General features: G+C 36.6%; 2 protein-coding genes across 2 annotated transcripts; both read right to left on the bottom strand.

Annotated features, from left to right (window-relative positions):
- Positions 1 to 11,094: 11,094 nt before the first annotated feature.
- LOC117081314 (olfactory receptor 51B6-like) lies at positions 11,095 to 12,027 on the bottom strand. Its single transcript, XM_033207133.1, is given in 1 exon segment — positions 11,095 to 12,027. A coding segment is annotated over 1 exon segment (933 nt).
- An 11,548-nt stretch (positions 12,028 to 23,575) lies between these two features.
- Positions 23,576 to 24,409, bottom strand: LOC117081246 (olfactory receptor 51B5). The gene has a single exon (XM_033207066.1). It carries the CDS (start codon positions 24,407 to 24,409, stop codon positions 23,576 to 23,578), a length of 834 nt encoding a protein of 277 aa, XP_033062957.1.
- Positions 24,410 to 25,448: the final 1,039 nt, after the last annotated feature.

Here is a 25,448-nt window from a genome sequence, read left to right as displayed (position 1 = left end):
CAATTTTTTATGAACAAAAAGGGCTTAAATCAAGCACGAGCTTAGGTCTTTTCAACTGTGGGGACCGGATTGAAAGAGTGCAGTTCAAGGCCCTGTAGTTGCTGTTTAACTGTTCCCAGGTGGAAGTCTCTTCAAAGAACTACTGGTGCAAAAAGGGAACTACCTGGAGATAAATATTTCCTCCAGAATAGGGGAAAGTGCAAGTTCCCCTACCAAAAGCACCAGGCAAGTCCTTGTCTACTTTCCCTGAAGTTATCAAAGAAATGAGACCCTTGTTTACCTTCAAGATTAGAGAAGGCTTGAAAAGTTTGAGCTGCGCCTTTGGAGGCCAACATACTTTTCTCCTCTTTTGACCAAGCTCAGCTTCCCTGTATACTTCCAAGGTCTGTTGCATCAAGAGTGAGAATTCAAGGTCTTAGAAGCTGGGATCTCAGATGTAGGGAAAAGAGATTTCCTGTCCACATTTCCTGTCCACTGTTAACATGTGGCTGAAACTTTTTGATCTAGTCATCTACAAAGCATGAGTTGTGGATCAGAAATTGTTTTTCACATCTTTTGACTTCCTTTGACATCAGAATATAACCTAGGAATTGACGACTTAAGTGAAGGTAAGGTACTTTGGTATGGGCAGGAGCATTTTGAACAAGGTAGGGAGACAGCTATGAAGGCAAGCATTTATTCTATCTATCATCTATCTGTCTATCTATCTATCTATCTATTCTTTCATCCACTTATTTATACATTTAAACAAAAAGTATAGAGCATAGTATAATATGTAAGTGCTCAGGGCTGTGTGTGTATGGATTGCTTGAAATCAAACTAAAGTGGGAGTATAATTCTACTGCTCCCCTAACCCTGTGGTCCCTACACTACCCTGCAAGACTCTTAGCTGCTTAGCTTAATTGTGAGGCTGTTTGGGGGGATAGCACTCCATCCTCTCTGTCTTTCAACATCCTCATAATAACTAGAGAATAACTTTATAAAATAGCACAATAGGGTCATGTTTAGTAGGGTGATATATAAAATTAAATAAGCCACAGTTTGAGTTTACCCTTTTGAATAAATATATGACAAAAGGCATTTAATTATCTTTATGACTCTAGAGGTATCCAGTACCTTCTCAATATCACTTCTCTGCTTAGAAAAAAACAGCCTTAGCTGTCTGCCGTGAATCCTTTCAAAATATATTTCTGAGAAATGAGAGAGAGAAATGGGGAGGGTGCAAGGAAGGAAGACAGTGTAAGAGACAGGGAAGGAGTGTGGGGAAAGAAATTAAATTATTCTTTTCTCTGTCTCTTGAAATAACTCTTTCCATTACATTGAATCAAAGGTGATGTTGCCATTTCTGGACTCTTGGAATAAAGAAAGACCAATATATGAAATCATTTCGAAAGCCTATGGGATTTTCAAAATGCAAGGTGATGTCTTACTAACTAGCCTTGCTTTATTATTAGGAATGGGGAAGTGAGTATAGACATTTTATCAGGAGATATACTAGGAAAATGGGAAACTGGAGAAACTGGGAGGAGTATCCAGATGTCCTGTCCCTGTCAGGTGGGGACACTCAGCTTCAATCAAAAGGCCTCCTTGGCCGGGCACCGTGGCTCAAGCCTGTAATCCCAGCACTTTGAGAGGCCGAGACGGGCGGATCACGAGGTCAGGAGATCGAGACCATCTTGGCTAACACGGTGAAACCCCGTCTCTACTGCAAAATACAAAAATTAGCGGGGCGAGGTGGTGGGCGCCTGTAGTCCCAGCTACTCGGGAGGCTGAGGCAGGAGAATGGCGTAAACCCGGGAGGCGGAGCTTGCAGTGTGTCAAGATAGCACCACTGCACTCCAGCCTGGGCGACAGGGCGAGACTCCGTCTCAAAAAAAAAAAAAAAAAAAAAAAAAAAAAGGCCTCCTTAACACTTTCCTTGCTTGTGGCTCCGCCATCTTGGATCATTAGCTGCACAGGTATCTTCTTCCCTCTAGTGGTCATAACAGCAGCTTCAGCTACTTCTCTAAAGAGTCCTGCCACATATATGTCAGGAAATATAATCCACTAATAAAAATAAAAACAACATTTTGACTGTAGTTATTTGTTTTTTGTCATTGTGACTACCAATAACATTCTCACTCTTTCATTAGTAATCACTCATGTTATTCTGTGACCAACAGACTGTGGGAAAAATCAGAGAAGAAGGCATCCTTGTGCTTACTAGCCTAAACTGAAATTGCCACAGCAGAGGGAACCAGAAGGTTTACAGATATTTTTCACAAAGAGTAAACGGATTGAAGCCTTCTCCAGATCAATGCATAGGAAATAATAATGGACCATATAACCCATATTATGATGAAAAACATTAGGATAAGTCCATATCAATTTTTAATCTAGACATAAGCACAGACTACTTGAAGCACGTCCAAGTGTCATTTTTTATTTTATTTTAAATTGACAAATGATAATTGTGTGTATTCATGGGGTACAACATGATGCTTTGGTATATGTTTACAACATTAAATGGTTAAATAAGGCTAATTAACAAATCTACCACTTTTTTGTGTGTGTTGAAAAGATTTAAAATCTACTCTTCTCATTCAAAAATCTGGAACATAGTTAAAATGTCATATGTGTCAGAATGCAGTAATGGATTTAGAAAACATTGAATGATTCCTTGCAAATCATGACTAATGATCAATTGAAGAAAACCTGTGAAAATGAGAAAATTTTGGAGCCTGAACTAAAAATGTCTTTATCACTTTTGGAGTTCAGGAATTCAGATTCATTTTTCTCAGCCTGTAAGGTAAGAGCTTGAAATGGCATTATAGCAGAATGTAGGCCTTGAGTGGATTGATGTGGAAGCAAAACAAGCCACAAATAAAGACAAACGTGCAACATCAGAAACATGAGTTGTGCTGTTAATTTTAAGCAGTTTCATATGAAATGTGGGTTTGTTTATTGCTATGTCAAAATTAGATGGTGATGGTCCTGAGTGCTGTCCTCCAAGCAGTGGGCTAGGAATCCAGGTGCCTTCCTGTGATTGACTTTATTATTTCAGAATCTTTTACTTTTGCCACATAGAGGAGGGGAAAGAAAATGATAGAAGGGCATTCTACCTTGGGGAGTAACACATTATTATTTCCACATTATTTTAGTCACAATCAGTCACATGGCCAAGTTAATTGCGAAGGCTGTTGGAAATTGTTGAGAAGTATATTGATTTTAGTTACTCATATTGTTTCTGCCATACTAGTCACTAGTAATTAGCATTATCCCACACCCTATGCTTCCAAAAATAACAGGAATATTATTGTAAAATAAAGTCATATTTTTATTATGTTTAAGCAGTAAAAATAAGACCTGGAGTGCCAAAAGACTACCAAATTCTGTAATATTTCATGGAATCTAAGCTTTCTCACCCCAAACTGTATCTTATTTCAGAGCAAATAACTTAGGCTTTAAAAAATGTTTCCTAATGAATTATTATTGTATAATGGTTCAGAGCATATATTCTAGAGCCAAGTATCACGAGTTGAATTATGCCCTCTGTCAATTAGTAGCCGCTTCATCTTGGAATATTAATTTAGGGCCCTGTGCCTCAGTTTCCTCCTCTTAAAGGGTATTACAATAGTATTTGAGGCTCAGAGTTACTGTGAATACTAAATGAAGTAATATATCAACAGTGCCTTGTGCATAGTATAAGCTATAATCATTTTATTGTTATTATTACTACTACTATTATTATTACTTTTACACTATCCTAGTGTACATATTGAGGATGTAGGTGCTTACAGCAAAGACATGAAGGTCACATATGGGTAGAGATGGGAATAAATAAATGAGATTACGTTGTCAAGGATTACACACGAGTCTTTCTCTGCGAAGGAAGAGGGAAGGTTAGTCTCTTTCAGAGAGCATCATGGCAAAAACAACATTTTTTTCAAGAGAACCTATGCATTTTATGTCCATGTAGTTGCAAACAATGCCAGGTGGAACTCTGATCCAGAGCTAAGTGGGGCTGTGGGAACTATGTACTAATTGACAGACATGCTGGTTTTTGACTCAGAGGTGGATAAGAGACAAAACTCTTGTCTTCTTAGATGTACTAAAAAGTAGCTAGTCTAGAAGTATTTAGAAGACTTTGGACAGGAAAGTGATTTTATCAGGTAAAGCAAAAATAGAGGATATTTCTGAAAGAAGCAACTAGAACCAAGTTACACACAGGAAATGCCTGTAATGTACGTATATTTTTGACTACAGTAGCATGTGCAAATTTGCATAAAAGTATTTGCAGGTAAGTTAGGTAATGCAATATGTGAGACTCTAAGTTTGTAGGAAACTTAGAACTGTTTCAGTTTTCTACATTGTTCTTAAATATTTAAAATGCTATGAAATTATTTGCAGATTTTTCTGAGATGTTTATACTGATAAGTGAGAATATATGAGATAGTCTATTCCTGTGGTGTATAACTCTGTTTAAAATATCCTTTATAAAATGATAAAAAATCTATCTCTTTGTAACTTACCACAGCAGATTTGTATTATTTTATGTGAAGGAACTCAGAATATGGATTATGGTTTTTCCTCAAATTATCACTTTTATAAGGAGCTGCTATCTATCCATCTTATTTTCTTTATGTAAACCAGTTTTTTAACGCTTCTCATTTTCTATGATTAGTAGGTCTTTGTCATCTTTATTCTCCTTTTCTTTCTCTAACTTTTCGTATCTACAGGTTCCTACCTTAATTTATATTTTAAAGAAGGTGAACAAATGCATTTCAACACCCCAAGATAGATTTAGATTAAAACATCCAACCAGGATAAACATTGCTGTCTACATGTATTTGTTGTTTTAATCTCTTCCATCATTGTAACATGAGGAGGAGATATGGAAAGAAAACTTCTGCTAATTTCTCCTTTAAAGTCACTTCACATGTGAGTCCCTGGCACTGTCAGTTGACCATTCCTTTTCATGACCCTGAAGACTTCTGATAAATATACTGCATTTTTCTATAGCTCATTTCAACCTACGCATGCCTTTATCCCTAACTAGGCTACACAGCTGTTTAAATTAGGAATCATAAATTTTGCCAGATAATTCTATATCTGATACAGATTAGGCATTTAATAAATTTTGATGAATAGGTAAACACTAAATTGTTCCTCAAACATTTATCAGATATTCACTATGATACATACTTATTGAGAAACAAGTAAATAGAGATATTCAGACACATTAGAGAAGTATACACTTACAAACTCAAAAGTGTTTGACACCCCAAAGCACATGAAACACTTATGAATATATAGCACACTTTTACATACACATTATTCATAAACGTTGCCAATGCAGGCAGAAAGAAGCTTAATGGGGATTTTACATATACTTTCATGAACATAGCCTTGCCAACATCCTTTCCCTTTCTGTTAGACTCACCTGCCTTCATGCATCCCTTGGATATGATACCTTGAGTTATCCCCACACCCAAATCTTCAACAGACGGAAATGTAAAGTCTCATCTAATGTGTGATAGGTGAACTAAATATTCTATCTCAGTATTCATCTGACTGCATAGGAAGGAGAGAAATCCCTCTACCTCACTTATACCACATATTGTGTTTCTATGGCTGAATTAGCTTAGGTTCTACATTGTTTGGTTTTGGATAAATTACTTAACCTACCTAAGTAAGACACCTAAGTGTCAGTCTCTTCACGTGTAGTCAGAATTATAATGAAAAGTAACTTGAAGTATTTTTGTGACAATCAGTTAGATAAAAATGTGAACTTCTTAAGACACTAACAACTTGAATACATAGTTGATGTTTTATTCTGCTATAATTATATACTGAACTCATGTGAGGATCCAGTTTCTATATCTAGACTTTTCAAACTACCTTAGAGAAATATTTGTATATCTTCCTTGTAGTTATGGAGTAAAATACTAACCTCAGGTTTAGTACCAATGCTTATCCCTATTATGCAAGTTTTATTTTCTGTTCCTTATTGGTCAGTACTTTTGGATCCAGCCATTCAACTGTGATAATATTTGATAATAATGCCAAGAGGCTGGGGTGAGCTATAAGAGGAGTTAAGGTTAATGAATACAGCAAGAGGAATGAATAAGAAGCCAGATAAAGGGAATGGCATGGGAGAGTGTTTCCTGAGGGAATATTTATGAGACAAACAGAGAAGAAAGGGAGGGAATGATAAATATAGACATATTAAGATACAAGTGATTTCTAGAAAGTGCATGAATAAGACAGCTAGAAAGATAGAAGGACCTGGCACTTCAAATGTGAATGTGAAACAGTTCTGGCTGAGAGAAATATCTCAGGAATGGCCATGGGAAAGGGTGGTCAAAATGGAACAGAAGTAGAGATTACCACTAACCAATGGACAATTATAGGGAAATGGCAGGAAAACTGTTACCTCCATGTAATGAAACATTCATATAAGGAATGTTACTCAAGTAAAGAGGAATATTGATAAAGATGTCAACTGGTCTGAATCTCAAAGTTATGTTAAGTCAGATCATCTGATCTCAAAGAGTTACATACTGTATCATTTTTGTTGTATGACATTTTGAAAAGACAAAACTATCATAGTAGAAAATAGATCAATGGTTGCCAGGGGTTAGAGGTAGTGTGTTATTTGGGATGAGGGAGTTATTTGGGGATGATGTAACTGTTCTTTATACTGAATACGTCAATTTTAAAGTATGCTAATTAAGAGTGAGAGAGACAGAGAGTGACAGAGACAGAGATACAGGAAAACAAAGAAAGAGAGAAAATGCCCTTGTTTTAGAGATATGGAAACTGATGACTGAGGCCTGGAGAATACCACATGGCTAGAAAGATGGGAAACACACCCCTGCCACACACACACCCCCAACAGGTAGGTGTATGCATAGGCATGCCCATGCCCATGAGCCACCCATGAAGGAGTGGGAAGGAGACAGGGCCCAGAGAAAGGAGATTTTTAGAGGCTTAGTAAAATATTTGTTAATGTACTAGGAGACTCGCTAAACTGAGTAGCTGTTCCCCCAGAATATTTGGGTATGTGGACAGCTTCTGGTACTACCAAATTTGCCACAGTCAAATGCCAGTGTGGCTGCTGCTAGGGACTACAGATAATAAATAGGGTACTATCTTTAGGTTAATACAAACATACTCATAAATTGAAAGGGAATCTCCTTAAGAGTTTCTGAAGGTAACATAGATCCATCATCCAGAGCTTCTTCAACTTGCCATGCTGACTAGAGTCCGAGAAAGTTTTTCACAAACCATTCATAAATACATAAATTGAAAAGTGAAGACAGAAAGGGCATATTAAGATCCTGTTAATCAAACGGAAAAGAAAAGTCTTCTGCTTAGTTCCAGATAATCTGCAAGCACCCTGTACAATCAGTATCCCCTGAATCCACACCTTTTCATCTTCATGTATTGCCCAAGAATTGTGTTCCTTTAGAAGAAATTAACAAAATGAAATAAAATTCAAAAGTCAACTGATAATGGGAAGCCATTGGGATGAAGATGGCTATCTGAAAATTCTCAACTTTTAGGTGAGTATATATATCGTACCTTAAGTACAAATTAAAATGGGAGAGTAGTTATGGAAACCTAAGAAAAACTTCACTTTAGAATAAAAAGAGACAAGATCTCAAATGACATAGACAAAGCAGTAGGCAGAGATATAAGAGGGTAGCAAAGTTGATTTGTATTTACAAAAACAAGTGAAAGTTTATAGGAGTAGATAATATGGTGGTTTCATAGTGAAAAATATCATACCATTGTCAAGTAAGATACAAATAGAGAAAGCTCATTGTTTTGAGAAACTAAGCTTTTGGTGAACTTCACCAATTTCTTAATGGCTGTGAGAGAAAAAGTGAATTAAAAAAACAAAAAAGTACAGACAATATATTATTTACATTCTTTTGGAGAGGAAATTGAGGCTTAAACAAGTTAAGAAATTAACCTAGGATCACGCAACTGATATGTGTTATAAAAGAATTCAAATTAGATTAATCTAACCCAAATCACAAACTCATATTCTGAACCAATGTCCATAGAATAGAAATAGTGGTTCTCCCGTCCAAGCTTACCTTTCCATATAGTGGCCCCTTTCCTGAATTCCTCATGCATTAAAAAAAAAAAAAAACAACAACAACAAAAAAAAACCTTTTGCTTTTTAAGTCTTTATTCAAGAATTAGCTGCATAAACTGGGTACAAAAGCAACTCTTAAACTTGCTTGCTGCACTTGAATCCTTGGATTTCCTTACCTGAGCCACAATTTTCTCTTTGTGGTTTCTGAGCATGATCTGAGTATTGGTTATTTGCTACATCCTGCATATTTATTCAGTATTTTGATAAGAAACATATTTGTTAAAGAAACAACTCCTAGTCGACTTTGTATGCTTGCTCTTAGAGAACAACTAGGAGGAGAAAAGACATGAAAATGATCAATAATCAGATTAGATTATTTAGATTAGAAACTTTATTTTAAATTACTAGTATTATTAAGAGCAAGCGCTCTGGAGCCAGTTTGCCTGACTGTAAAATCTAACCTGACAGATTCTGAGTTTTTCCAGATTCAGCATTTTACTTCCTCATCTATAAAAGAGGAATGATTGGAGTTGCTGAAAGGATTGTTGCAGAAATTAAATAGGTAATCTTAAGAATTATTGTGAAAATTATATGACTCAATGTATATGTGTTAGCACAAGGTCTGAAAATATTAAAAATAAAGGGTAACTTTGCTTTTTTTTTCTAAGAAGAGTATATAAGAGGGAAATATTTAGAATGGATTTAAATGAGCAAAGAAACAGGATATTTACATGAGAGTCTGTAAAGAATCAAACAATAAAATTCATCTAGGATATAAAGGTAAATAAAGACAAGAAGGAATCAGAAAAAAAAAAAAGTCAATGTGTTGGAGGTCCTGGTGGTGTAAGAGAATGTTGTATTAGGAGTAATTGAAGGAGAGAGCTAAAAAGAAAGTAAGATCATATTCTAAGACTATTTAAAACTTCCCATGTTATTCTTAGTAGCTGCATATTTTGACATGATATATTTAATAATGCCTGAAGGGAGCTGAATGCTCTTTCCTCCCTAACTATTAAATGTTGACAGGTAAAAAGTTTTAGATGTCAATTTTTACCAATAACAGTGGTAAAATAATCAACAGAACATATGACTTCCAGTAGGAATATCCACTCTCTCATAACTCAGAAAAACACTCTTACAGGGTATATTTTGTTGTTTTTAATTGATGAGTGAAACAGGGCTCAGAGATCAAGTGATGTGACATTTTATCAATTCCTTTTTCCACACTATGCCAAATATATGTGTGTTTCTTTGTTTTTAACAAATTTTCTTCATTTCCTAGAAATAATTAGACACAAGTAAAATTTACTGCATCCAAAAGTATAAAAGCTATGACATCTAGCCTTTTAAAATGAAATAGTGTTTTCTTTATGTCACCAGTTATACGCTATCCGTTTTATCTAGGTGAGTTTTGGGAGAAAAGTATATCGTAAAATCAGAATATAATTTTGAATATAAGATATTATAATAATTAGAATTGATTAATAACTATATTTCTATTAAAATTATACATTTAGTAAATGTTTCCAGAGATACTTTGATATAAAGAATATAAAGACCCCATATGTTACATCTTTTTACATATTTTGTAAATACAGAATTATCTTGTCTATTTCATTGTTTTCTTTTGAATTCATCTCCAGGTATCACTCTATTAGAAGTATTTACTATTGTGGACTTATTTATATCATGTTGTTTTATGATTCTTTAATGTATGTTTCCTTTGCTTTTAAGATCTTGTTATAAATTCTGGGTTTTATTTTTATTTGTACACTGAATGAACCACACATTTCAATTAGTTTACTTATTTTCTTCTTTCTTATAAGAAAAAAAGGAGAAAAATCTAGTTAAAATGAGAAAAAGAGCTGGACGAATTATGAATAAAAGCAAACTAGATGGAAGATCTAAGTCAATTATTTTTAAAAGTTATTTCTGCAAATAACCATTTTCAATGGAGAAAAAAATTCTTCTACAAAAGAATCTATTAATTACAGAAAATCACTCCAAGAATGCTGGTAAAACATAGGATCATGCAATTCATCTTCCTATTTAACAAGAAAATTCATGAGCTAATTGCTGATTGAATACATTATTTCATTTGCCAATACGTTTTCTATAGTATTGTTTAATGTACATCATTCTCCCTAGCTATCCTTACCTGTTGATTAACTAATAAATATGGTTTCTCTTCTCATTTATTGATACACAGATTCTGGTAATGTTGACTCCTTCAAGGCGTAAAATGCATTGGAAGCCCTAATAAACTTTTTCTTAAAAGATTGCATTTGTTTATAATTAAGCATAGATCGAGGCTATACCGAACACAGAAAAAATGCAAAAAAGGAACAAAAACTCAGGCGTGCAAGAAATAGAAATTTATTTTATTATAGGTTATTTGGAACCTTCATCCCATTAGGTGGCAGATCTCATCGACTCAGAAACTTCTCACTAATCCTTGGTGGGCATCTAGCCAAGCTGGCATCTGCTAGAATCCAAATTCTTGTTTGGTCCTTGGTTGTATTGGCAGAATGACCTCTTTTAGTTTTAATACCTTACTTTCACCTCCTTCTCATTCAGTCTAGTGCCATGCAGTACCAGTAAGGCAGTCTAAGACCTTTCATTACCTCTGATACACTGTCAGGCATACAGAAAATTATTAACCTGTTTTCCATGCAGTGTTGGGAAACTCCATCAAGCTACGTCATTCTACTACGTCTGTATACATTCTGTAACCATTTCAAGTATCCTTGACCTCAGATAGGCATGAAGAGAAGTGATTCTGACAGAGTGGAAAATGACAACATAAAGCAAATCTATCTACCAATCAGAGCAACAAAACTAAAGTCAATGCCCTTAGGAGTGGGATGGGGACACAGAGAATTGGCGCAATGATTCTGTGTCTTTTAAATGACAAGAATGGCAGGTCTTTGGTTTTGAGCCACCTTGGAATCATATGACAAATCCATTCTGCAATGGGGAGATACCCCCAAAGTCATCAATTAGGTTCAAATTCTGTGAAAAGACAGAAGGCGACTGATGCCATTCTGTATCTGCTTGGTCTTAATACTATAGATTATTGGATTCATAAATGGGCGGAAGACAAAGTAGACATAGCTCATGATAATGTGAACTACATGTGGAACATTTTTTCCAAATCTGTGAATGAGGGTTAGCCCAGTCACAGTGACATAAAAAACCATAACACAGCTAATGTGAGAAATACAAGTATTTAGGGCCTCAGTCTGCTCCTTGCCTAAGGCAATTCCCATGACCTTCTTAAGGATCAGAATGTAAGAGATAAGGATAAGCACAAAGTCCAAGAAACCAGTTGATGAGAACAGGACTATAGGATAAAGTCTATTAAAGGTAAAGTCTGCACAGGCCAGTTTGATCACATCCTGGTGCAGGCAGAAGGCATGGGAGAGGACATGGGATCGACAGTAGGGGAATCCAGAGAGGGTAGTGATTATGGGCACAACTGGCATAATAAATCTCCTCATTAGAACCCTCAAACCTATCTTCACCACCTTAGCATTGGTGAGAATGGAGGTGTATCTCAGGAGATTACGGGTGCGAATAAAACTGTCACGGGCCATGACGAGAAACACTCCGGCCTCCACAATAGAAAGGGAGTGGATTAGACACGCCTGGGGGAAGCAGGTTCCATGGCTTATTTTCCTGTGATCCAGCTAGAAACTGCCAAGCACAGTGGACATTGTTGTCAAAGTTACACCAAGGTCTGTGGCTGCCAATATAGCCAGAGAGTAGTACATGGGCTCAGGAAGAGTGTAGTCTTCTCTGATAAAGAAGAGGGTGCCCTTGCCAAGGACTGTAGAGACGTAGATGACAAAAAAGGAGATAGAACTCCAAGGATGAAATCTCTCCAGACCTGGAAAGCCAGTGAGGAGAAAAGGGGCAGCACTAATGGTGGATGACATGGTGGATATCTGAGGAGAAACAAACAAAACACCTCCCTAGACCAGCACTATGTGGTGGAAATAGAATTAGAGCTAAATATGTGATTTTAAATATTCTGGTACTCACATTAAAAAGAGTAAAAAGAAAAGTGATAAAATTAGTATTAATAACACATCTTATTTAAGCTACTATATCCAAAATATTATCATTTTAATAGATAATCAGCATAAAAATCATATATGAGATAGTTCCCACAATTTTTTTTTGTACAAATTCTTCAAAATCGAGTGCTTACACTTACAGAAAATTCTGACTCAAGCTAACCAGATGCTACTGTTTTGCACAGCACAGCTCTAGACCATGCTACTTTATCCTCAGTTTCGACTACAGCTGCTTTCTACCACCCTTTCAGACATTGTGCTTCATCAAAAAAAGTTAAGAATAAAAATTATTTCACACATACTTTAAAACTAACGCATGTATTGGAAAAGAAAGTCTCCTCTATCACTAGCTATTTTTTTAAATAGGTGTGATAGGCATAAATTTAAAAACCTTTCTACCACAAAATTTCCTATCCTAATTTCTGGGACTGTGAATACGATACAATATCATGTTTGGGGTTATACAGATGTAATTAAAGTTGCTGATCTGTTGACTTTTGGTTAATTGAAAAGGAAATTACTCAGGGGAACCTAGTCTAATTTCATGAGCCCCGAAAAGCAGTTTTCACCAAGCTAACCAGATGCTACTGTTTTGGACAGCACAGCTCTAGACCATACTACTTCATCCTCAATTTCGACTACAGTAGGAGACTAGGAAGCCAGACATATTCAAAATTTGAGAAAGGTTATGGGTCAGTTGCTGGTTTGAAATATAAGGAGGTCACAAAAGAAGGAATGCAAGAAGCCCCTATGTACAGAACGGGCATCCTAGCTAACAGGCTGAAAAAAAAAAAAAAACTGGGACTTCAGAGCTCAGCAGTAGGAAACTGAACTCTGACAGCCAGGTGCAGTGGCTCACTCAAGCCTGTAATCCCAGCACTTTGGGAGGCCGAGGCGGGCGGATCACCTGAAGTCAGGAATTCCAGACCAGCCTGGCCAACATGGTGAAACCGTGTCCCTACCGAAAACACAAAAATTAGCCAGGTGTGGTCACAGGTGCCTGTAGTTCCAGCTACTTGGGAAGTTGGGGCAGCAGAATCGCTTGAACCCGGGTGGCACAGGTTGCAGGGAGCAAGAGATTATGCCATTGTGCTCCAGGCTGGGTGACAGAGTGAGATTCTATCTCACAAAAAAAAAAAAAAAAGGAAAAAAGAAAAGAAACTGAACTCTGACTATAATCTGAATGAACGTGGAAGCGAAGTCTTTCCCAGAGCCTTCAGAAAAGAGCCCAGTTCTCCTGACATTTTGAATTTAACCTTATAATATCCTAAGCAGAAAACTCAGTTAAGCCTATTAGAGTGTAGACCTACAGAAATGTGATATAATAAACTAATCATGTTTTAAGCAGCTCAAGTTGCAGTAATTTGTGTATAACAATAGAAAACCAATGCAAAATATTACTATTATCCATATTTTATTGAGTTTATAGAGTTCTATAATAAACTAATATTTAGAGTTTATGTAAATTATTGTATTATTTATCTACTATCACAGAATTGTCACATGACAAAGTCCTGTATAACATCAATGGCTGACAACATTAAACATTTATTTTTCACTCTAATGCATGGTTCAACTTATTTAGGCTGGACTAGCCTGGGCAGCGCTGATCATTTCTGCCCCATCTGCTCAGGTACATAGGGTGCAGCTGTATGTCCCCATCCTATTGTTTTCCTGTGTCTTTCTTCCTGTATCCATCACCCTTTGTTGTGTCTATTTCTATATTGTCTCTTATTTTGCCCTCTCTAACTAAACCCCAGATGTCTGTTTTGCATCACCCAGATTTTAGCATAAAACTTAGCACAAAATTTTTACTGTTTACATTCTTTTACTAGTCTCTCAGACCAGACCTAGTGGCTCTAACTCATTGTAGTAAAAAACACAGTTCTACTCCCACTCCAACACTAACATTGCCTACCTTACTAACTATTGTATTAATACATCAGTGGCCCTGGAAGCAATAACAGAGTTTGACATATTGATTGTAAAGTCATTTATAAAATTTTAATTACTTTATGATTAACACATTGATCACTGAGTGGTATGCTGATTGTTAAACTGATTTATGTAAAAACAATGACTTCAAAATATTACTAATATACTAATTGGCTAATGTATAAGCTGAAAATGTGGGAGCTACAAACAAGAGGAAGAAGGAGGCAGAAAGGGAACATAGGTGGATGTAAGATAAAGAAAACCGAGCCTAGAGAACTGCATCCAGAGGAGGAGGAGATGTAGTATAGAGACCTACAGGTGTCATGGTGACCCCACCCTGCACATTCACTCCCAAAGTCAGTCTCTTTCCTCTCCTGCCTCTTCCAAAGAAAATTTCTATTGAAGGAAAAGTGTTCCTAATAGCGCTGAGCTAACAAGAACTTCTAGATGTCAACTCAGAACTCTTAATTATTCATGTAAGCACCCATCACATAAAACTACTGTTTTTCTTTCAGAGTTAGCATTTTCTAAGAAGTTGAACTTCTGTGTTAAAGGTTGATACATCTGGCAGAATCCATAGATACAGATATCTTGCCTCTTTTCTCTATTTACCCTCTTGCAACAACTATGTGGTGGAAGAGAAGTCCAAGAAGATTGTTCTTTATTTTCCTCTCAATTGTCTTCATTCCATTCTCCCATAGTCACTAGAGCCTGACCTGGGGTATCAGAAATTAAGGGGAGAGGTGATTGCTAAGTCCTGGTGTAGAAATTAGTTTAAATGGTGTATCTGAAGACTGCTAGCAGGGTTAATTTATGAGGTTATTTGTATTCAAAATTGTTCCCCAATATCTCTCTTGATGCTGGATAATTAGGCTGCTGGGATTCTTTTTTCAAGCCTCTTTTGGAGAAGGAAGTGGGCTCCAGAACTGTGTTCTAAAGTCCCATATTTTCTTTGCAAAAAGAAAACAGAATTGTAGTTTCATCCAGCAGACGGAAGTCATGCTATCAAACCAACTTTGTCTTGTATGATTCCCCACCTCAAAAAGAAGATACCGTGAAGCCTACTCTTGTTATTCCCTAATCCTGTAGCCAATAAGCTCACTCAACTTAGACAAAGCTTGATAAATCCCTCACACTTAATCTTTTCTTGGTTTCAAACAAGATTGTTTGTTATATATACTCACAAATGAGTACTGCTGATAAGTTCTTTCAAACAATAAGCTTGTTTTCTGTCTTGGTAAGTCTTGCCCAAGAATCAAGAGTTACTGCTTCTGGAGCAATATAAATCAAGTTTAAAAAATCTTATTTACTTTAAGAGTCCTGTAGTAATGTTAAAAAGGGGACATAGTGGAGGTATTCCTTACATCCCTGGCTTTCTCTGATAATTTGTACTTGAATACAATCATACTCGTAGTCTGTCAGAGAAATAAGGATCTGAGAATTTCTATTGTCTCATCAGTCTTATGTCCTAAATTTATCCTGGAACTTCACCCAACTATGAGATTTGAAAATGAGTATGGGTGCATTGTGATGAACCATGTGGGTCACATCTTGGCCCCTGACATTTCACATCAGTTAAGTTCCTCCTGAACTGCCTTCTGCTCATAGGTCTTTCTAAATATAAGTAGAACAGTAGCAGGAAATCATGATTAAGAGTCAGTCCCTGGAAATGGCTTAAGTTTGAAAGTTTGTGTGTCTGGTGTGTACTCAGTGAAAATTAAGGTTTGAATTGATTTAGGGGAGCCATGCTTTGAATTTAAAATGAGGTGGGGGTAGTAAGACCTGGAGATAATGATTTAATTTCAGGCTGCCCTCCTGTTTCATTAGTAGGTATATTGACCCTCTCACTGGCAGTACACTAATCTTCTGCCCCATAAATATGACTCTATTCCTGGAAACATCACTTATCCTAGAACAGATATAAAGTAATTTCCTGCACACTGCCCCAGAGTTGGGATAAAATCTCATGTGAAGTGACACTGTTGGTGGAGGATAAGCCTCCAGAGAATAGGAACAACTATTATCAGTCAACACTCAACGTCACCAAGCTTAGGGGCACTGGGAGGAATTAGGCAGGGCACCCAAAGTATCTTCTATTTCCTTAAATAGTCATTTATGTGTCTCTCCTTCATGTGTTTTCTAAGACCTTGTTCATTCTTTTCCTGTTTCCTGCTGTATTGCCTGTGAAGTGAAGTATCACATCACAGCAGCATAATCTCAGATTGGGAAAGACCTCCATCTCCTGTAATAAAAGCCTTCTTTGATGCAGTGTTTCCTGACAAGGGTCATCCACTGAGTGCTTGTATCCTTCTAAATCATATAACTCAATATTTATTAGAATATCAGTTCTGAAAATACTAAGACAGTCACATTATTAGAAATTGCCTAACTTTTTAAAATGAAAATATTTTTCTGGTCTTCCCATTTGTTGGCTCTTGGTCTGAGTTCTGGTGTCACAGTCTATATCTAACTGCTGCCCTATATTACATACGGCATATAGGAAGGCAATATTCAGGTATTATAAGCTTATATTACTAACAATTCAGGAAGGTCTCTATCCTAGGATTTTTGCTGTTTGTTGAGTAAGCCTGTGCTGACAATACCGGCTTCTTTTTTTATTCTGTAGTTTGATTCTATTATCTGTCAGCCTGCTGGATTCCACAATCATCTCTGAAGATTCCATCCTTTAAATCATCCTCTACAGGCTCTGATGGTTAGTTTTATATGCCAATTTGACTGAGCCATGAAGTGCCCAAATATTTGTCAAACATCATTCTAGGTGTTTTTGTGAGGGTGTTTTCAGATGAGATTAATATTTAAATTGGTAGATCAAGTAAAGCAGATGGTCCTTCCTATTGCAGGCGGCTTCATCCAATCAGTTGAAAATCTGAATAGAACAAAAAGTCTGACCCTTCCCCAAATCAGAGAGAATTCTTCCTTATTGATGGCCTTCAAACTGGAATGTAGACCTTTTTTTCTGCCTTTAGATTGAACTGAAACATCAAAACTTCCTGGGTCTGACGCCTGATGGCTTTTGGGTTGCAAGTACACCATCAATCCTCCTAGTTCTCAGGCCTTCAGACTTGGACTGGGACTAAACTACAGGGCTCTCTTGAGTTTTCAACTTGATGACTCACTTTGAATATCTTGGGACTTGCTTTCCTCTATGATCACATCTATTAATTCCTTGTATTAGGTTGGTGCAACAGTAATTGCAGTTTTTTCCATTACTTTTTTTTAAATGCAGTGAATTACATTTATTAATTTCCATATTTTTATGTACATTCTAATTTTGTAATCTTTATTTTTAATTTCTGAGGTACACGTGCAGGATGTGCAGGTTTATTACATAGGTAAATGTGTGCAATGGTCGTTTGCTGTACCTATCAACCCATCACCTAGGTGTTAAGCCCAGCATGCATTAGCTATTTTTTCTAATGCTCTCCCTCACCATACCCCACCCCCTGACAGACTCCAGTGTGTGTTGTTCTGCTCACTGTTTCCATGTGTTCTCATTTTCATTGTTCAGCTCCCACTTCTAAGTGAGAACATGTGGTGTTTGGTTTTCTGTTCCTGCATTAGTTTGCTGAGGATAATGGCTTTCAGCTCCATCCATGGCCCTGCAAAGGGCATGATCTCATTCCTTTTTTTTGGCTGGATAGTATTTCACTATGTGTTTTATGTACCACATTTTCTTTATCCAGTCTTTCATTGATGGGTATTTGGGTTTATTCCATGTCTTTGCTATTGTGAATAGTGCTACAATGAACATACATGTGCATGTATCTTAGTAACAGAATGATTTTTACTCCTTTAGGTATATACCCAGTAATGGGATTGTGGGGTCAAATGGTATTTCTGGTTCTAAATCCTTGAAGAATTTCCACACTGTCTTCCACAATGGTTGAACTAGTTTACATTCTCACCAACAGTGTAAAAGAGTTCCTATTTCTCTGCAACCTTGTTAGCATCTGTTGTTTCTTGACTTTTTAATAACCAACATTCTGACTGACTTGAGATGGTATTTCATTGTGGTTTTCATGTGCATTTCTCTAATGATCAGTGATATTGAGACTTTTTTCGTATGTTTGTTGGCCACATAAATGTCTTCTTTTGAGAAGTGTCTGTTCGTGTCCTTTGCCCACATTTTAATGGGGTTGTTTTTGTGTGTGTGTGTTTGTTTTCTCTCTCTTTTTTTTTTGTAAATTTGTTTAAGTTCCTCATAGATTCTGGATATTAGACCTTTGTCAGATGGATGGATTGCAGAAATTTTCTCCTATTCTGTAGGTTGCCTTTTTGCTCTGATGATAGTTTATTTTGCTATTTAGAAGCTCTTTATTTCATTTCATTTTTCTTTATTTTGAGATGAAGTGTCACTCTGTCACCCACGCTAGAGTGCAGTGGTGCGATCTTAGCTCACTGCAACCTCTGCCTCCTGGGTTCAAGCAATTCTCCTGCCTCAGACTCCTGAGCAGCTGGGGTTACAGGTGCTCACTACCATACCCAGCAAAAAAAATTTTTTTAATTATTTTTAGTAGAGACGGAGTTTCACCATGTTGGCCAGACTGCTCTTATACCCCCTACCTCAAGTGATCCACCCACCTTGGCCTCCCAAAGTGCTGGGATTATAGGCATGAGCCACCATGCCCAACCTCTTTAGTTTAATTAGATCCCATTTGTCAGCGTTTGCTTTTGTTGCAATTGTATTTGACATTTTCATCACGAAATCTTTGCCTGTGCCTATGTCCTGAATGGTATTGCCTAGAATTTATTCTAAAGTTTTTATAGTTTTGGGTTTTACACTTAAGTCTTTAATCCATCTTGAGTTAATTTATGTATAAGGTATAAGGAAGGGGTCCAGTTTCAATTTTCTGTGTATGGTTAGTCAGTTCTCCCAGCACAATTTATTAAATAGGGAATCCCTTCCCCATTACTTGTTTTTACCAGGTTGGTTGAAGATCAGATTGTTTTAGATGTGTGGTCTTACTTCTGAGTTCTCTATCCTGTTCCATTAGTCCATGTGTCTGTTTTTGTATCAGTCCCATGTTGTTTCAGTTACTGTCACCTTGTAGTATAATTTGAAGTTGGGTAAATCCTGTTGATTCTATTATTCTGGAGAACCATGACTAACATAGGGCCATCTCATTTATTTTTGAGGCGCTTTGTCACTAATCACCATCATCTGTCAGTTTGGTGGCATGTACTTGAGATCAAGGGACATAAATTTTTTATATTTTCCCATAAAATAAATTTTGTCTATGAGTTTATTAATAACAATGACTATGTCTAAGGATTTAGGCTATAAAATCAAAACAGATTTACATTCTTTAATTGGACATGGAGACCTCTGAGTCCTTAATCATTTCTAATCATCCTTGATGCCCAATTTAATACTCATATAATCTAGTAAGTATCTTTAAATTCACCTTTCATTTACCCTATAAAAATCTGCATCTTTGGTGAAGGAACCCAGCAATTATTCGTTAGTGCGATGAATAAAGCTCATCTGCCCCTTATCTAGTATAAATTCATTTTATATAGGAGGAAAAGTGATCTGTCAACTCATTAGAACATACATATTTTTTCAGTGGGTCTCTAAGATTCTTCCATGTCTTCTTAATCATTTCTAAGATTGGCTTATTTATTTTGTCTACAAGAACGCACACTTAGCCTTTCATTTCCTGAATCAAATTAAATATTCTTATGGTATATTATCCCTTCAAGCCCATACTATACAATTATAATATTATTTGAAAAAGAAAGGATGGTATTTGGCAATGGCTTTTTTAAATTCATATTCTTTTACACCTTAGATTTCCTATAACTACATGCTACTTATTTATCTTAATAGGCACCATCAAATTTATTCCTCATGAAGTCCTTCTCTATATAAGTTATATTCTTTCAGTCTTGAATGATCAAAACTAAATTACAGGCTTCACTTGCTGTAAGAAGGTGGTTCACCAGTTTGTTAGTCCACTGGGCCCCTCCGAACTGTACTCTTCTGATGAACACAAACTTATGTGCAGTGTTTCCTGGGAGACAGTGTTATAACTAGCCTTCTTTTTCTAACTTTCATTTTAAGTTCAGGAGTACAAGAGCAGGTTTGTTACATAAGTAAACTTGTGTCATGAGGGTTTGTTGTACAGATTATGTCATCACTCAGGATTAAGCCTAGTACCTGTTTGTTACTTATCCTGATCCTCTCCCTCTTCTCACCCTCCACCCTCCAACAGGACCCAGTGTTTGATGTTCCCCTCCATGTGTCCATGTGTTCTCATCATTTAGCTCCCACTTACAAGTGAGAATATGTAGTATTCGGTTTGCTGTTCCTGTATTAACTTGCTAAGGCTTCTAATAGTACATAGCATTTTACCACAGGAAGACTTGTAGGAGATCACAGAAAGTTCTACATTTAATGATAATACTAATATATTGTGTTTATGATTGTTAAAATGGGTTTTGAATAGAAAAATATGTCTAAGTGGACTTCCACCATGTAGCCTTCTGTATAAATAAGTTTGAGATAATTATTTAGTTTTCCCTCCCACCAATATCCTGTATCTGTATTCATCCCACAGCATCTTCTCAATGAATTTAGTTTTTCACTTTCTTTCAAGTCAGAAATGAACTTCTTAGACAGGGAAAATAACTTCATAAATCATTCATCAATGGTCAACTTTCCTGCCATTTTTAGGTTCAATTTCCTGTATTTTAGAAAAAGAGGCAGCTCTTCTACCTGACAGTATTTTCCAGTTTTAAATAATAGTTAGAGAAGATTCACATATCTGCAACTGAGATGATATAATTTTTAATAGTCTTTGGTTACAAGTGACTGAAACTCAACTGAAACTAGGCTGAACAAAACAAATTACAAGAAGAGGAGTTTATTAGGTTGTGGAATCAAAAAAGATTCAAACTGTCCTCCTTGTCACTGAATCTAAGGAAAACATGGAATCAGGGATTTGAAGATTCTTTGTATTTATTATCAGTTCTTTATCTACAATTTACTCTAAATACTTATTACAGTTTGAAGTCACTTGCCTGATGAAAAACATTGTCATTAACGATTTTAAGCATTGCATTTTAGTACTTCTACCACAATAAAAGCATTACTGTTTTTTTTTTTTTTGCAATGTCATATTGAAAAATTATTTTTTAAAAAGTTCTACTGCAGTTAAGAGCTTGGAGATACAATGCAAAATACCAGTTTTCATAGGGAACAATATTTTTGGAGTAGAAAGAGGAGAAATTTTCAGAAAAAGGAAGTAGGTACTACTTCTATAAGCATGATGGAATACAAGGCAAAAAGTAGAAGCCACTAAGGATAGACTATTTTAGTGGCGTACCATTCACACGGGCCTTATAATTAGAAGATATAAATTTGAATCACGACTATACTACTTATAAATTTTATGCCCTTGGAGAGAATATTTAACTTTTTATATTAAATTTCCCCATCAAGAAAACAGTGATAATATCCACCTCACAATATTTTTATGAATAAAATGAGTTGTGGATGTGGTAGAGCATAATTAAGGGACACATGTTTGGTTTTATGAATGAAAGTAGGACAAAAACCTACCATCACATACATGCACTCACACTCACAATTTAGTATTCAGACTGTTGCTCAGATGACATGGAGGGACAAGGATTAAAAAAATGATAAAGCCTATAGCTTTTTTATGTGCTCAGTTTTTTCACAATTATGTCTCTTATTTATTTATTTATTTATTGAGTCAGAGTCTCGCTCTGTTGCCCAGGCTGGAGTGCAGTGGCGCGATCTCAGCTCAGTGCAAGCTCCGTCTCCTGGGTTCAAGCCATCCTCCTGCCTCAGCCTCTGGAGTAACTGGGACTACAGGCGCCCACCATCACGCCCGGCTAATTTTTTTTTTAATTTTTTAGTAGAAACAGCGTTTCACCGTGTTCACCAGGATGTGTGCAATTTATTAATGAACGCTCTCAGGAGACAGGGAGCAAGGAAAAACAATGTAGACCGAGAAAGGCGGTAAGCAAGTGTATAGTCACGGCTGGAGCTTAGCTTCAGAAGGCAAGAGGGTCAGTATTTGCCTATGGCCTGCTTCCTGGGGAGCAGAGGCCATTCTCTTCATGAGATATTTCCTATTAAGTTGAGAACAACAACCTGCAGAAAGCAGAAACCATGAACAATGAGCAGCCAACATTCACAGATGCACAGTTCTGTAAAATGATCTGGGCAAAACACCAAAGACATAAACAGTGTCTTCTATATAGTCCCCTCTCCTGTCTCACTGAAATATTATTTTTGCTCTGATTAAAGTGTAATTAAGGCATAACCTCCCTCTTTTTAGGATATTTTACATTGAGTTATGGGTCGCTTCCTAACTCGTTAGACAATTTTAATCAAGTAAGAATGACATTGTTGTATTCTTCGGGAAATTTATACTTCTTAAATGGAATCAGGATGTATGTATAGAAAGCAATCATTCTTCAAAAAAATGCAAAAGCCTACTTTTTGTGTCTTCAGAGCTTGTTCATAGCAAAAGGAGATGAAGGAACTGTCCCTTCTGCTAATTCAGACTAGTTAGCCACAGGTAGATATCTGGGGATGGCCTCAACATCAGAGCTAGCAATTAGGGTAGTGGGATAAGAATGAGAGCAAGATAGAAGGAGGTACTGACTGTGTCTACATCCTCTCATTTATCCATGATTCCTCTTCTCACATTTTTTTTTGTTACAAGTTTGTCAGAAGGTACTGTCTTAAGGAATAAATATGAGTTTATCATTTTTGAGACAAATTCATGATCATTTGATTGAGGGAGAAGGAGCCAACTAGACTGTTGGGATGATGAGTGATTAGTTCACTGATCAAAGAAGATTTTATTCTTTTTTGCAGGAAAATTCCTGAACTTCAGTGACCAAATTTATAGGTTCCCATTGTTTGTATGAATCTGCAGAGGAATTCATAGGAGTTGGAAATTGGATTTGATACAGTAAACTAAACTCTATTCCATTTCACTCAAACCAACTAATAATTTTATATTTTTATGACTCTGTTCCTATCTGCTAACTTTATACCATGAAATAAACATATGTTAGTTACATTATAGACATACCAATAGATGCCTAAAGTATTGTTATCACAATAATTTAGTTGGAAGCTTAGAAAAATATCCTGTATACAGGAATGCAACAAAAATTTGTACGAACTACATTTAGCTAAAGAGTTAGGCTTAAAGAGATACCTTAGGGAAACTTAAAGCTCTATTTTAACACCTATTTTACCAAGTCATATGAGCATGTATGCTAGATATGAGACTTCTTTGTTCTCCTGCTAAATATTAGAGTGTTTACATTTTGTGAGAGTGACTGTGATGGTTGGAGATCAGGTTCCAATTCTATGGGTAGTAAAAAGGTGAAGAATGCCATTCTTAATCTGCTTGGTCTTGACACTATATATTATAGGATTCATTAGTGGAGGGAACAGAAACTAGATATAGCTCATAATGAGGTGAACAATATGTGAAACCTGCTTTCCAAAATGATGAATCAGAGATAATCCAATCACTGCAACATAGAAAACCAGGACACAGCAGATATGGGAGACACAGGTATTGAGTGCCTTAGCCCTCTCCTCTCTGGAGGCAATGCTCAGGACCGTCTTGAGTATCAACACATAGGAGATGAAGATAATCAGAGAATCTAGCACAAATATAAAATCCACAAGCACAACTGGGTACAGTTGGTTGAAGGTGGTATCAGCACAGGCCAGTTTAATGACATCCTGGTGAAGGCAGAATGCATGTGAAAGAATATGGGAGTGACAATAGAGAAAAAAATAGAGGGGCATGATTGGGGGAACAACAGATACAAATCCCCTCATCAGAACTCCCAGCCCAATCTTCACTATTCGAGTATTAGTAAGTATGGAAGTATATCTAAGAGGGTTGCAGATGGCAATAAAACGGTCATAGGCCATGGCAAGCAGAATGCCAGACTCGACAAAGGAAAGTGAGTGTATAAAGTAGGCCTGGGAAAAGCAGGCTGCACTTCCAATCTCCCTGTAATCCAGCCAGAGGATTCCTAGCACCGTGGGCATTGTGGTCAGTGTCAGCCCCAGGTCTGTGGCAGCCAGCATGGCCAGAAAGAAGTACATGGGCTCATGAAGATTGTGATCTTCCTTAATGAGAAGAAGGAGGGTGCCATTGCCAAAAAGGATGGACATATAGATGAACAAGAAAAATAAGGAAATCCAATGATGAGCTGCCTCCAAGCCTGGAAAACCAGTCAACAGGAAGGTATGCAAGCTGCCGTTGGACCACATCCTGGGTTTATATAGAAGAAATGTCTTTCTGTTTCTGTTATCACCACAGTGCACAGTTCTACCTCCAAGGTATCACTTCGACCATATCATTCTCAGAATTTTTTCCTAAAGACAATAGTGACATCAATATAAGTGATTGTTTCTCAAAATGCATTCTTAGGATTACCTATACTATTTGTATTCTTAACTGCACATTCCAGGATCTATCTCCTACCTACTTAATCAAATTCTTGGAGTTTCAACTGTTTATATGCATTTAAGCATTCTCTTCAGAAAAATTTTTATGTAAACTTCAAGTCTAAACTGTTTCCCTTAACTATGCAGATTTTAAAGAATCCATATTCTATGGGGCATTCAAGGGGATTTCAAGGATCCTAACACTCATTTTTTTCTAGTCTACTACTTAAACCTGTAATTGCCTTCACAATACTGATCCCTAATCCACATTTTCCTGCATATAAAGATTTATCTGAATTATCAGCTAAAGTCTCAACAGCCTAAGAAAGAAAAGTGTGGGAAGAGAAACTCTGCCACTACCACTGTAGCTAAGGAGCAGACAGAGAAAGAGACACTTGGCCTCCCGATTTCATGGACTAGTGATGGGGAACAGACATTCACGATTAGCGTGAATTACCCTCTTGTTGGATCCTTCAGTACCACTCACTACTTGTGACAATGGCTCAGTCTAATTGTAAGTTAGATAATCATAGACTTTGGGGCTGGAATAAATGATTAGGTCAGCCAAAGACATCACTTATAATAGTGTATCTCCTTCAGTTTAAACATCTTACTGTTTCTTATTTACAAGTAGTGTCTTTTTCTTTTTTAATTATTTTTCCGTAGGCCCCCTCAAGTAATTCCCTAGAATCTGACCTCTCTCATTTCAAGTTCTCCATTTGTATTTAAACAATCATCTTCCTGGTTTCCTTCCCTTTATCCCCAGCCATAGGCTTCTGAATCTGTTCTTCCCAATACTGAGTGAGAGCTATTTCACTGCTTAAACAGGGTGCTGTCTTCTACTGAAGAGAAGAGATTAGTC

This window comes from Trachypithecus francoisi, unplaced genomic scaffold (genome assembly GCF_009764315.1).
Source record: "Trachypithecus francoisi isolate TF-2019V2 unplaced genomic scaffold, Tfra_2.0 Lachesis_group8, whole genome shotgun sequence".
NCBI classification, from domain to species: Eukaryota; Metazoa; Chordata; class Mammalia; order Primates; family Cercopithecidae; genus Trachypithecus; species Trachypithecus francoisi.
Note: the sequence above shows the minus strand (reverse complement) of the source record. Positions and strands in the feature narration are given on the sequence as shown.

What these genes read in the sequence shown, in the direction of transcription:
- LOC117081246 (XM_033207066.1), bottom strand. Translation starts at nt 24,409, where the DNA reads ATGTGGTCCAACGGCAGCTTGCATACCTTCCTGTTGACTGGTTTTCCA.